General features: G+C 48.6%; 1 protein-coding gene across 2 annotated transcripts in view; it reads left to right on the forward strand.

Annotated features, from left to right (window-relative positions):
* RASA3 (RAS p21 protein activator 3) overlaps positions 1–13,007 on the forward strand; it is a 124,857-nt gene that overhangs the window by 77,096 nt on the left and 34,754 nt on the right. For both annotated transcript variants that reach the window (XM_081046095.1, XM_081046094.1), the window contains exon 5: positions 5,825–5,901. In XM_081046095.1, coding sequence (XP_080902221.1) covers positions 5,825–5,901 — 77 coding nt within the window. The remainder of the gene's footprint in view (positions 1–5,824; positions 5,902–13,007) is intronic.

Consider the following 13,007-nt stretch of genomic DNA (forward strand, 5'->3'; position numbering starts at 1 on the left):
GGGGCCAAGACCAGTTATCACAGTGGCTCCTAAACTGAGACGCACGAGCATTTTCGTTGACGGGGGAGATGTCAGTGGCTTGGCAGAGGTGTGTGACTGAGCACAGGCAGGCCTGGCTCAGAGCTCAATGTCCCCATCCACTAGTGAAATATGCCAGGGGTGGTTCTCTCCAAGCCTCAGTCTCCTCATCTGTAAAGCAGGCTTTTGTGAACAGCTGGATAGTGTCCAACATTTTGGTAGGACATCCCTGGCGTCTCCGAGCACGCCTTACCCCAGTGCTCCTCGCCCAGTATCTGGAGGCCTGGCTAACCCGCATGTCTTCACACTTCCTCCTGTACCCTCGGCCTCAGCCGAGCTCTGAGGGTGAAGGCAGGAGTTTCAGGGTTTCTGCCTGCTGAGGCCATGGGGTGCACAGGCCTTGGTGGCCACTGGGATTGATCCACAAACATTCCCAAAGAGGCAACCAGAGGGAAGTGTTGAGGAGTTGAGCCAAAGAGAGGCATCCTAAGGGTGCTTCACATTTAATTAATTCCGACCAAGGGGCCCACACATGCTATGGAAATTAGAAGACCCTGTAATTACTGCAGAACTAATAACTCTGCCCAAAGTTCAAAAGCAGAGTTCGAACAGTAAAGATGAATGTTAACACCAGGAATACAACAGCCAGCCGCACCTGCTCAGGTGATTGGAAATCTCATCTTTAGACAGAAAGTTCCAGAAGCAGTGTGCTGTGAATTGGTGCTGTGTAACTGGAACCATTCCTGCTTTCCATTTTGACAATTTCCCCCATCACTTTTATTCTGAAGTGACCCAGCCTGTGGCAGTCATCACAATGGCTTCTGCACGCAGCCTGCAGCCGTGTCTTCACCATGATCTTCCCCCTGTGTTACCCCCAGGTTTAAGTTGGATGTTTTTGGCAAGTGTGACTTTTCTTTCTCCTTGCCTTTTTTTTTTTTTTTTTAACTTTTAATTTTGAAATGCTGAAAGAGTCACAGGAAGTCACACGAAAAGTACACAGGGAATAATGATTAGCAAATTGTGTGCTCTCCTGCTTAAAGACTAAAATTAGTGAAGAAAGTGCTGTGTTCCTTTTCACTATTTCATAAATGACACCTTTTATGTGCCTGTGGATAAGCCCCTTGTCCTTCTCAGCCTGGTTCTTATCTGTGAGGTGGGATACTGACTCTAGCTGGGCCAGTTTCCTAGATATTTGTGAATTATGAGCAGCAAATGTATTACTATCATTATTACTATGAAGAGAAGGAGGAAGCACTGTGTTCAGTGGTAGCCCACTAAGGCCCAGGCTCTACAATGAGCGCTTTGCTTACTTAGTTCTTAAATGCCCACTCATAAAGTGGTCATACCTCCAAGGGAGCAGCGCTCTCCTAGATTCAGTCTGGCCTTTAAAAGTGCATTTTTTTTCCCTGAAGCCACGGTTCATTTTGAAAGGTCACATTTATGGTTTTTAGAAGGGCAGAGGATGGCATACAGTTTCTTGAGTCCTCTGCTCTATAATTCACGATAAAAGGAATGTGTCCAAAAGAAAGTGTCACAAAACTGGTCAACAAGGTCAACAAGAGATCAATGGGTCACAGAAATGGGGGGGAAAGACAATTTTAAAAATGTCTTGCTTCTTTGTGGAATTGATGTTTTGGAAAGTCTCTGGTAAATCACTTTATTAAAAAGGACTTATCGTTTCTGCTCCTTCCCAGCCCCTAGGTAGCTAACAGAACGAGATGATTGGCAGGGAAGGCCTGAGCTGTGGCCGCTGCTGGCTGCCATCACATATGCTCGAGTCGGGAAGCATCTGTTCTTCCCGTGTCTCCGGTCCTTCTTGGTATTGAATCCCCTCACTGAGCCACCAGGGGTCCTTTCCCGAGTCCCTCAAGGACACTTGGCAGCCACTGAGCTCTGCTTTGTGCTCTGTTTTGTTTTAGTAAACATGTTATGAAAGTATATATTCAGAAAAGAATGCAGACAAACCACCACAGCAAACTTCTGCAGCCATATCCAGATCATCTCTGGGAATTTAACTCATGTGTCAGATAATCCTATTGGAAGGATTTCCCAAGCAGTCAGTGTCAGCAGCTGTCCACATACAAGGACCCAGCTTGGCGCTTTCTAAGGGTTTAAGGAATTGCAGGAAGGAGGCAAGGTCAGGCCCCCTTCCCTCCCCTCCGCTATGTCGATGTATGTAGCTGAGCAGGTTGAAGCTCAGACTAGTATGTCTGTATCCAGGGCTCTGTGAGCCCAGAAGCCAGCTGTGCAGAGACTGGGCCTAGAAAACCCGAATTTCCTGCCTGTGCAGAGTCGGAGGGTGTGGCCCTCAGCCCTTCTGGGCGTTGGCGTTTGTGGCTGGGTTGTTTGTGCTGGAGGTGGTGTGATGCCCACATTGTACGGCGTCTCCTGAATGTCAGTGCCGCTGCGTAACAACTGACGTGAATTTATGAACTGCAGATCTATTGAGTTAGCTTCTGGGGGGAAAGACCTTTCAGTGATAAATAGTGTTTGTGTTGTTTTATCTCATACCATCTTCTCCCCAAGCACCAGAAAATGGTACCAACACGAATTAGCTGACAATATCTGCCACCTTGGTAAGGAAGTGTTTGCCCTAAGAGAGGAAACATGAGCAGTCACAGGGTCTACTGGTGTGCACATGTTGTCCTCTGCTGGGAAAAACAGGAAACAGGATGGTGAGCCTGGGCGTCTGCAGTGGGGGCTCCGTCTCACCCCAGACACGTTCTTCCACTTCTCAGAAGCCCATTCAAAGGAATTAGTGAAATATCAGTCTGAATGGCCATTGCCAATGTAAAAAATTAGGCCCTGTAGGAGTTGGTACCCAGTGCATTTGAGGAGGCAGGTGAAGAACCAAACTTTATAGGAGTCTGTTCTGGGATAAGTTCTTATGCTGTTTTATCACAAGGTTTTCTTCTGGGTTTGGTTTCCGAGGTTTAGGTGCTATAAGGCTCAGGGTCCTCATCTTAGCAGAGGGTGACTGTGCCCGCTTTGTGGGATGTGCTCAGAATTACGGGATAATTCAGAAAGCTCTAAGCCCTGGCCGGTGCTCAGTGAAAGGGAGCTTCAGGAAAGCAGTTTCATCAGCGTCATTGCTGTCACTTTGGGCGTTTCCCTCTCCCCAGCAACCTGCGCAGAGCCGGCAGGGTGCTGAGGCACCTTTCTCAGTTACTGGCTCAGGATTTGCTCACAGCTCAGCGAGGCCAGCCAGGAGGGCCATGCCCGGACACGTGTGAGGGTAAATACCGCATCGTGGAGCCTGCTGCTGGGCATTGTCAGATGAGGGACTCTTCCAGGGTGGGAACTCGCAAAGGCTCTGTGTGGGCAGAGCTGTTGGTTCCCTTGGGAAGTAAGCTGCTTTAGGCAGTGCCACTCAGCAGATGCCCCTAGAGTTCCCCCCGGTGGCAGACACCCTTTGCAGATATTGCCTCTGGGCTCAGGATACTGGGTGTTACCCAGGGTCACACGGCGGTGATGCTGGTGGCCTGGTCCTGCGTCCAGGACTTATCACTGGGCATTCCGCCTGTCCATTGCTCCTGCCCTCCCTGCGGCCACGCTGTCCTGCAGGTGAGGGAAAGGCCCCAAGGACAGTCGCCGGTCCTGCCTCGAGTGGGGAAGTGGTGTGGGTGAGTCTGCTGCCACGTGTGCTGGGCCAAGGTCTGGGATTCCCAGTGCCTGTCTCCCCCAGAGGAAGCCGGTGGCTCTCCAGTTTGTATCGACAGGGAGCCTGGGGGCACCGCGTCCATGTCAGGTCTCCTGTGTCAGTCTTGTGAGCGTGGATGCCGCTTCTGCCACATCTCGTGGGAATCCTGGAGGCTGGCTGCCCGCCACGCTGTAAGCAGGGCCCGGCTGTGGCCTTCAGGAGCAGCCACTTGGTTCATAGCTCAGCGATCCTGGAGCCCATCAAAGGGAGGAGCTGCTTTGCTTAGAGTAAGAAAGGCTTTCATGGGGGACTTGTGGGCTGGTGTTTTCGACACCACGTACTTTCCAAAACTGTACCTGCCCAGTGGGGGGACCTGAGGGGCACATGGGTGCATGGGGAACGGAGGGGACAAGGGGAGACTCAAGGTGGGCTGGGTGAAGAGGGTGCACCCAGACCTACACAGGAGAGATGTCGCCCCTGACCTATCTCCTCATCAGATCCTAGGTTCTGGTTTATTTGCCGAATAGGAGGGTTCTGGTGCCTCTTGTCCAATGATACTAGTGGTGCTTCTGCACAGGGTCAGGCTCTAAGCAGGAAGTGCTCCCTGCACCTCACATCCCGAGTGCGAGGAACCCTTCGATGACCCAGCTCTCTTTCATCCTCAGGAGACGTCCAAGACAGCGCCAATCCTTTTCTCATAATCATTTTGGTGAAATGCTTCTCTGGTGGTTCAAACTTCGAGCTTAGAGTCTAATAGGTGAAAGGACAGGAGTGCTCTTTCAAATGCATGGTCATCGGGAATTGCTTTCCTTAAGCAGAAGAGCCGGGAGGTTTCAGAACAGTAACTTGGGGAGATGGATCCAAAAACCTGTTGTTGGCCAGATGGTTTCTCACAGGTTAAGTTCAGAACCAGAGGTTTCTGTGGGCAAAAGGCCAGCACATTCTTCCTGTGGATGCCCCAGGTCCCTTGGATTCACCTCATCCAAGGATCTCAGGTGGGTCTGGCAAGGGGAGGCAGAGACAGGAGCCCTGCAGGACAGTGTGCTGGAGCGCCAGCAGGAGGAAGAGGAGAGTGGCTGCTCCCGGTGTCGGGGAGGACGGGTCGTGCACACCTGGTGGGGCAGACAAAACAGGTGTGTCTGACACTGCCTAGGAGCACTAGCTGACCAGGAGTGATAGCAGTGCCCAGGCCGCTGGGGGAGCCAGCTGAGCTTCCTGCTCAGACCTTCCCCATTGGTCCTACCTGCCCCGTTCAGCATCCTGTCCCATCGCAGGTTCCTGCATTCTTCAGAGACAAGGCAGTTTTCAAAAGGCTCTCTCCATGCTGCAGAATCTAGACGTTTTAGTCAGAAAGGACCTTGGAGATTATTTAGTTCCACCTCTCTTTTCTAATCAAAAATAATTTAAATTTTAACATTATATTATGTACTCTCATATAAGTGAGTCATATAACTGTGAAGTTTTTTGTTTTGTTTTGTTTTTGGATCAGGGTCTTCTCATTTTCTTTATGGCCCCTTTTACTCTTCCCTCTCATGACCCCCTGGCCCCTGATGATAATCTGGTTGTGTCCTTGCTACCCATTTGCTTTGTCCTCCAGCTGGTCTGTCCCTTTGCACAGATACAGACACAGGTCGACTGTAGCACCAGTTCTGCCCTTGTTACTCCAGCTACCTCTGCTCTCCCTCCTTAGAAGCATGAGCGTTAACTTCCTTCTTGAAGAGCAGGACTGAGATTCCCTGGCCTCTGATCCCATCCTCACCGAGGACACAGAAGCACCAAGACGTCCAGGCAGAGAGTTCTCCAACCTCATCCCTGAGGCTTTGGGGTGCCTGACTGCAGACCCGAGTCATTGGAAAGAATACAACCTAAAGCAAACATGTTTGGGATGCGCTTTCTCGAGTACCTTTTTCTTGCTCATTTTGACTTCTTCCTTCTGAAACAGACTGCTGTCAGCGGAACTGGAAGCCCAATGTGCCAACCGGCTGGAACCTTTAACCCTCTGGGGGAGCCATGCCCCACCGTGGTCCCTGGGACCTGAGTGGGGGCTGGTGGAATCATGGCGGACGCCGTGCTGATCAGGCAGAACTACAAGTTTGCGAACCGAGATTGCGCCTCTCCACTGTGCTTGGCCATTCCCCCGTGACCCTCTGTCCTTGTGCCTTTCAGGGCAAGGTCCACCTGGAGCTGAGGTTGAGTGAGGTCATCACCGACACCGGGGTCGTCTGCCACAAGCTGGCTGCGCGGTAAGACACGAGTCTGCCCAGAAATAGAAACTCTGACCCCCAGGCAGTAGGGCGGGTTGTTGTTTGTCAAACAAATGAATCTGAATTCCCAGACTTGGTTTATTCCCCAAGATGACATCATTTTTAGAGGTTCTGGCACGTTCTTAATGTACTCAGTAAAGCAAATGCACATCCTAGAGGTGGCGTATTTAGCTTTTGTAAAAAATAGAGTTATCCTGTGTGACATTTAGGCAGAGAGGCTGGCGGGGCTACCCCGTGTTACAAATGAGGAAACAGTGAGTGGTGTGCCTGAGGCCAGATGGCAGAGCTAGGGCCTGAGCGCAGACCTCTAACCTGGAATCTAGAGCTCCTTCTACCCCGTAATGCTTGGTGACTGTGCCCTTTCCTTGGGGGTAGGCAATGATGGCAAAGACTCTTAAGTTCAGCGTTAGGTTCCACTCCGTCTGGCCCTCCAGCAGGTAGTAAAGAGTATCCCCCATTGGTCACTATCCAAGAGGGCCCTGTCCCAACTGCTCACAGCACAGTCTGCATTCATCGCCTGATGGCAGGAAGATGGTCGCTGGTCAATTCAGGCTACAGGGCTGTCACTGTAGAACCTGCAGGAGGACAGAGTGCAGAAACAGATGTAGGACACTGTGAAAGACACAGCGTAGTATGTGTGTAGGATGTGTAAAAGGTGACGATGCCTGTTATCTGAAATGTGGGGACTGGGACACACATAAGAGGTGAATTCAGGAAGCTTTGTCCGTAACTCCTCCTTCATTATTCCTATTCTTCTTAAAATGGTTGCTGTACTCTCAGGTCCTGTAGCTATGAGGAGAGAATTACCTATTCTTATTTATTTATAGATTTATTCCCTGTTCAAAAAGAACTTAAGGCTGTTTATCACAGCCTCACAGAATAAGAAAGTGTGGGTTAGTGGTGGGGAGACAGAATGGACCAGGCTGGGCAGAGAACAGAGCCAGGAGGGCACACACAGGAGACATGGGACAGGAGCCCTGTCCCAAGAGTGGCGTCCAGCCCCACATCTGTTTGATGGAGGGTGAACTTGTCCCCCTAGCGCTGAGCCCGCGTGTGACTCAGCAGGACACTGCCTCATCGGGTCTCTGCGTCTTATTACAGTGTATGCTTAGCTGTGGTTTCCGGGAACACAAGTGTCTAAAATCAGGACCGCCTGTTGGCATCAGCAGCCACCCAAGTGTAGGTGTGCAGCTATTTCCAGACTCCCACTGCTGGCACACGAAATCCCAGAGGCGGGTGACTTGGACCTCAGGCTGAGGGCTTAGGGTTCTGGTATGGAACACAGGGGCGTGCTATGCCCAAGGCCCATTTATTTTGGTTTTGCTTTTTTTCAGGAGCTTTGGTTTAGAGAAGATGTAAGGGTGGGAGTTGGGATGGTTCCATGCATCCTAGTGTTTCCTGGGAGGAAAGGCCTCCAGCCACGCGACCTGAGCCTGGCACCATGGTGGCCTCAGGCTGCGTGGGCTATCTTGGATCCTTGCAGACGACTGCTAACTGGAGCATGCCTTGTTAAGACTGGGCCCCACGGACACTGTTTATCTAACTGGGTTCAAATTCATGCAAGGAAATGAGCTGTGTTCTGAAGTGCTTTCCTAAATCTGTGTGCCGACATGGCTCTTGTCGACACTTTTCCTGCTCAACTATCTGAATGTCAGGAGGATGTTAACCACCTGCCTCACCAAGTTCTGGGTTGTGTCCCCCAGTGATGGGCTGCACACTGTTTTCATTAGTGCCCCAAGGTGACATTTGACCCCTTCCCCGAGTGCACACGAGGGACAAGAAATAAGGTCAGTGGGCCAGGGTCCCTCTGCCCACACTGCCCTAGACATGCCTCCCTGTGTGTTCTCGGACACGTCAAGCCCACCCTGCCACGGCCTTCGTCCCCAAGGGAGGCGCAGCTGTTCACTATTCCATACTCATGTCCTTCGTGCAGCATGTCCCTCTGAGGGCCTGCCTGGTCCAGGGGACTAGTGTAGGCTCTGAGCAGCACTGCACCAGCTCTAATGTCGTCAGGGCACTGGCTTTAAACAGCTCACACACCATGTAACAAGCATCATGCAGGAGACGTGCCGCATGCCGAAATGGCATCGTTCTGGAGAGACAGGTCTCCTGGGAGAGGGGTAGCAGCTGGGGCCTGGGGGAGAGGCAGGACCGATGGGCCAGTGGGAGGAAGAGGAGGCCTCGGGGAGAAGCAGAGGCCAGGGAGTCCCCCACAGGGCATTAGCTTGCTGAGACCAATAGGAGAATGGGAAGCAGCTGATGAGACATGCATTCGGAGCCACGGCTCCTATACCACCTTACGCGTCCCCTGCCTTCCTGACCGCACCCCTCCCTCCCCATCCAGTCACACTGCCTCTTGCATCTCCTGGACTTGGGTGCTGGGGGTCTAGGCTGCTCTGTCCTCTGCCCCATGCCTCTTATCTCCTCATTCTTTGTTCATGCTGACTTCCTCTGTAGAATGCAGCCCCGTGGGGGCTGGGATGTGTCTGGAACCTCTTGGGTGGGTCTGGAGCTCCTAGGTGCTCCTTAAACACTATGGCTAGTAGGAAGGCACCTCAGGAGGCCGTGGGCCTCTGCCCATCCCTGAGCAGCAGCTCAGCCGCCTGCCTCCACAGGGCAACCTGTTCCGGGCTCAATAGCTGTTGACTGAGCGATGGTTGTCCCCCAGGCCCCCACTGGATCCTGGGCATGACTTTTTGGGAAGTGGCAGCATATGTAAGTGTGCCCACATGTACCCCTCACTCACAGGACACAGGGCAGTTCATTGGGATTGTGGCTGTGAGGGGGACTCAGTTCTCCCACCATTTGTACACCCGTTTGTATACACGCTAGCGTACACACTAGTAAACACTAGCACACACTAGTGCATATGCTAGTACACAGCACTACACACGTGCCACTACATATGCTAGTACACAGTAGCGTACACGTGTATACACACTACTGCATTTTGTTCAGAGTCCTGGGGCAGAAGGGTCCCCCACAGGAATGTAGTAAGGGATAAAGAGTGAGGGTCCCACAGGGCTCATATTCTCCAACTGAGGAAATCAGACGTGTCTAAAGAGACCAGGACATTTCTTTCCCCATCTCACCTCCTTCTGTGTTATTGTTTTGTTTGTTTTTTCACTAGAAAATATCCTTTACGTACCATCAAATTTAGCATTTTAAAGTGTATGACTGTTAGTACATTCACAAGGTAGTGCAACCGTCACCACTAACCACTGTCTAGTTCCAAAATGTTTTCATTGCCCCAAAAGAAAATCCCATCCCCATGAGCAATCACACCCCAGCCCTCTTCCGCAGCCCCTGGCACCAGTAACGTACTCTCTGTCTATGGATTTGCTTATTCGGGATGTTTCACGTAAATGGAACCATGTGGTCCTTTGTGTCTGGCTTCTTTCACTTAACATAATGTCTTCAAGGTTCTTCCATGTTGTAGCACGTGTCAGAACTTCATTCCTTTAAAGGCTGAATAAAATTCCACTGTACAGGTATCCCATATTTTGTTTATCCATCATCCATTAATGAACATTTGGGTTGTTTCCACCTTTTGGCTATTGTACTAGTTTTTGTACAAACTTATGTTTTCATTTCTTTTGGGTCGATACCTAGGAGTAGAATTGGTGGGTCATATTGTAACTCCATGTTTAACTTTTTGAGAAACTGCCAGACTGTTAGTCACAGTGGCTGTCCCGTTTTACACTCACCAGCTGTGTGAGGGCTCCAATTTCTCCACATCCTTGCTAACCCTTGTTATTATTGGCTGTCTTTTTTATTGTAGCCATCCTAGTGGGTGTGAAATGGTTTTGATTTACATTGCCCTAAATGGAATAACTGAAGATGTTAACCACCCTTTCTTTTCCTTGGTGCCTATGTCTTCATCTTCTCTGAAGAATGTCTATTCAAGTAATTCACTGACTTTTTAAATTGGGTTGTTAGTATTTTTATTAAGTTGTAAGAGTTCTTCATATATTCTGGATACCAGACACTTGTTAAATATATAATTTCCAAATATTTTCTGTTATTTTGTTGGTTGTCTTTACTTTCTTGATAGTGTCCTTTGTAATGTAAAAGTTATAATAAATTTTGATGAAATCCAATTTATCTACTTTTTCTTTGGTTGGTTGTGTTTTTGGTACCTGTCTGAAAAATCGTTTTCTAATCTAAGATCATAGAGATTTACACTTCTGTCTTCCTTCTAAAATTTTTATATTTTTAACTCTTAACTTTAGGTTTTCAACACATTGGAGTGAATTTTTATTTGTATATGATGTGAGATAGGGGTTAATTTGTTTTATTTATTTCTTTGTTTTTTAATTAATTATTTTATTTACTGCATTTGAACATCCAGTTGTCCCAGCACCATTTGTTGAAAAGACCATTCTTTTCCATCAAATTGTCTTGGCATTTTGTTGAACACCACTGGACTATCAATGTGTGAGCTTCTGTATGGAATCAGTTCTAGTTCAATGATGTATGTCTATCCCTCTGCCCGTACCACAGTCTTGATTACTACGGATTTGTAATAAGTTTTGAAATCAGAAAGTGTGAGTCTTCCAACTTGGTTCTTCTTTTTCATGATTGTTGGGCTATTCTGAGCTTCTTTTATTTCCATGTGAATTTTAGGGTCAGCATTTTAATTTCTGCAAAAATAGCAGCATTTTAATTTCTGCAAAAATAGCAGGTATTGGATAGGGATTGCATTGCAGATTCAGTGCAGATCAACATGGGGAATTAACAATCCTAAGTTTTTCAACCACTGAACAGTTTCTTTCCATTTAGTTAGGTATTCTGTAATTCCTTTAAAAACTGTTTTGTTTTTGTAAAGTCATTAGTAATGCCCCCTCTTTTATTACTGATTTTAATAATTTAAGTCTTCTCTTTTTCTTGGGCCATCTAGCTAAAGATTTGTGAAGTTTGTTGATATTTTCAGACTCCACTTTTGGTTTCATTGATTTTTCTCTATTGTTTTTCTAGTCTCTATTTCATTATCTCAACTCTAATCTTCATTATGTCCTTCTTTCTGCCTGTGTGGAGTTTAGTTTGTTCTTCTTCTGGTTTCTTAAGGTGGGAGTTTAGGTTATCAATTTGAGCTCTTATTTTCTTTTCTAACGTGGGCATTTATAAGCTACTAATTTCCCACTAACACTACTGTCGTTTTTATATTTTATAACTTTCTTTTTTAGAGCTCTCTATAAGTCTATTCCACATGCCCGAGACCTTCCACAAATAGCTGTGAATTGGGATGGAACAGGAGACAAATGGGCACCCCATCTGTGATCAGGTGCAAAAGGCTCTGGACCCAAAATCCTGGTGTCCAAGGTTAGCAAAATCTTCCTTAACTGTGTGACAGTGGCCCAGCCACTTACTGTCTCTGCGTATCTTCCTTGTTTAGTATGAGAGCAATAGCTTCTATGCTGGCATTTTCCTGGGTTGTAGAAAGGAACACAAGCAGTAATATATGTGGACTCTCCCCTCGTGGCCTGGTGCCTCAAAGGTTAGCAAGAGCTTGGGCCAACCCCATGGTGTTTTACGGGCTTAGAAGAAATTAAGAGCTGAGATGATGGGACACTGACGCGAAGCCAACTGGGCAAAGTCACGGTCATTTCAATAGTCTTCTCTCCTTGCCTGAGTATCATCTCATGCCCTCCCTTCTGCCCAGCAGCACCATGATTTATTCCCACTTTCCTCACTAAAAAGTGATAGACATGGAGCAGGGCCTGTGCTTATAGCCTGGGACATGGGCTTTGCCTCCTTGATGCATGTCATTCCCTTATCGCAGGTGTTAGTTTCTTGGAGCTGCCTTAGCAAAATACTACAATCTCGGTGGCTTAAAACAACAGGAATTTATTCTTTCACCGTTCTGGAGACCAGAAGACTAAAATTTGGCTTGGGCTGCAGTCCCTCTGGAGGCCCTAAGGGAGGGTCCCTTCTTTTCTCTCCCATCTTCTGGGGCTGCAGGCATTCGTTCCTGGGCTTTGTGGCTGCATTACCTCCGTCTGTCTCCATCTTCACACAGCCCTGTGTCTGTGAAATCTCCCTCACATAAGGGCATTTGTCCTTGGATTTATAGCCACCCTAAATCCAAGATGATCTATTCATCTCAAGATCCCTAACTTGAATGTCTGGAAAGACACTTTTCCAAATAAGGTCTCATTCACAGGTTCCAGAAACATCTTCTTGGGGACTGCCTTTCAGCCCTCTCCAGCTGGCGGTTCCTCCTGAGGTAGACAATCCTCCCACCCATCACATCCTCCCTGGGTTTCCCTCACCGCTCACCTGGCTCAGACAATCACTGTGGGATCCCCAGGGGTATTCTGACTGGGCAGAGTTCTCTTTCCAGGCCTTCCCTCTCCCCACTTCTAGCTCACTCCTCTCTGTTGCCAGGCCCACCCTTTCCTGCTGGCCTAAAGAGCAAATTGGATGTTGTCCTGTGAGTCCTTGAAATTCCTTTTCAGAGGTTGCCTATTTCTTTTTTACAAACCACCCCTGACCTCCATTCAGGAGGCTGGAGGCTCATGCCTTTACTCCTTGTTCCTGTTCCTGATAACGGATGTCTGCTGTGGGCTTTCCCAGCTGCATCGCAGGAAGGACATCGGCTCTCCCTTCCCTACCTGGATTAGTGAGTGAAAGCTGGGTCGCTGGGGGAACCGTAAGAAGTGGGCAACATTTACAGCACAAATAGCAAACAGGAGGCTTTACGCCTGATTGGTGCCCGTCAGCACCGAGCCTTCTTATGGTTCTGCGGAGAGAGAACCCTCCCAGAACCTTGTTCTTTCTCCCAGATGTCTCATTCTTTCCTTCCGCACCACAGCTTTCCCTGCCAGAACTCATCTGTTTGTCTTGTTTTACTCTCCTATGTCCCAGTCTACTGGCCTGGATGCCTGATGAGGCCCAGGTGGTTTGGTGACCACTGTCCTGATGTTCTTAGTGTCCGTATGTGCACTTGGCATCTACCAACCCTACCTGGGACACTTACCTATTCATGTGTGAGTGGCTTGTCTTTTTCCAACTAGATTTCAAGCTGGTGCTCAGGGGTCCTATATCATGCTTCTTTTCTTTTTTTTTTCCCAACAAAGATAAAC

Source organism: Rhinolophus hipposideros, assembly GCF_964194185.1.
Source record: "Rhinolophus hipposideros genome assembly, chromosome: 4".
Lineage (NCBI taxonomy): Eukaryota > Metazoa > Chordata > Mammalia > Chiroptera > Rhinolophidae > Rhinolophus > Rhinolophus hipposideros.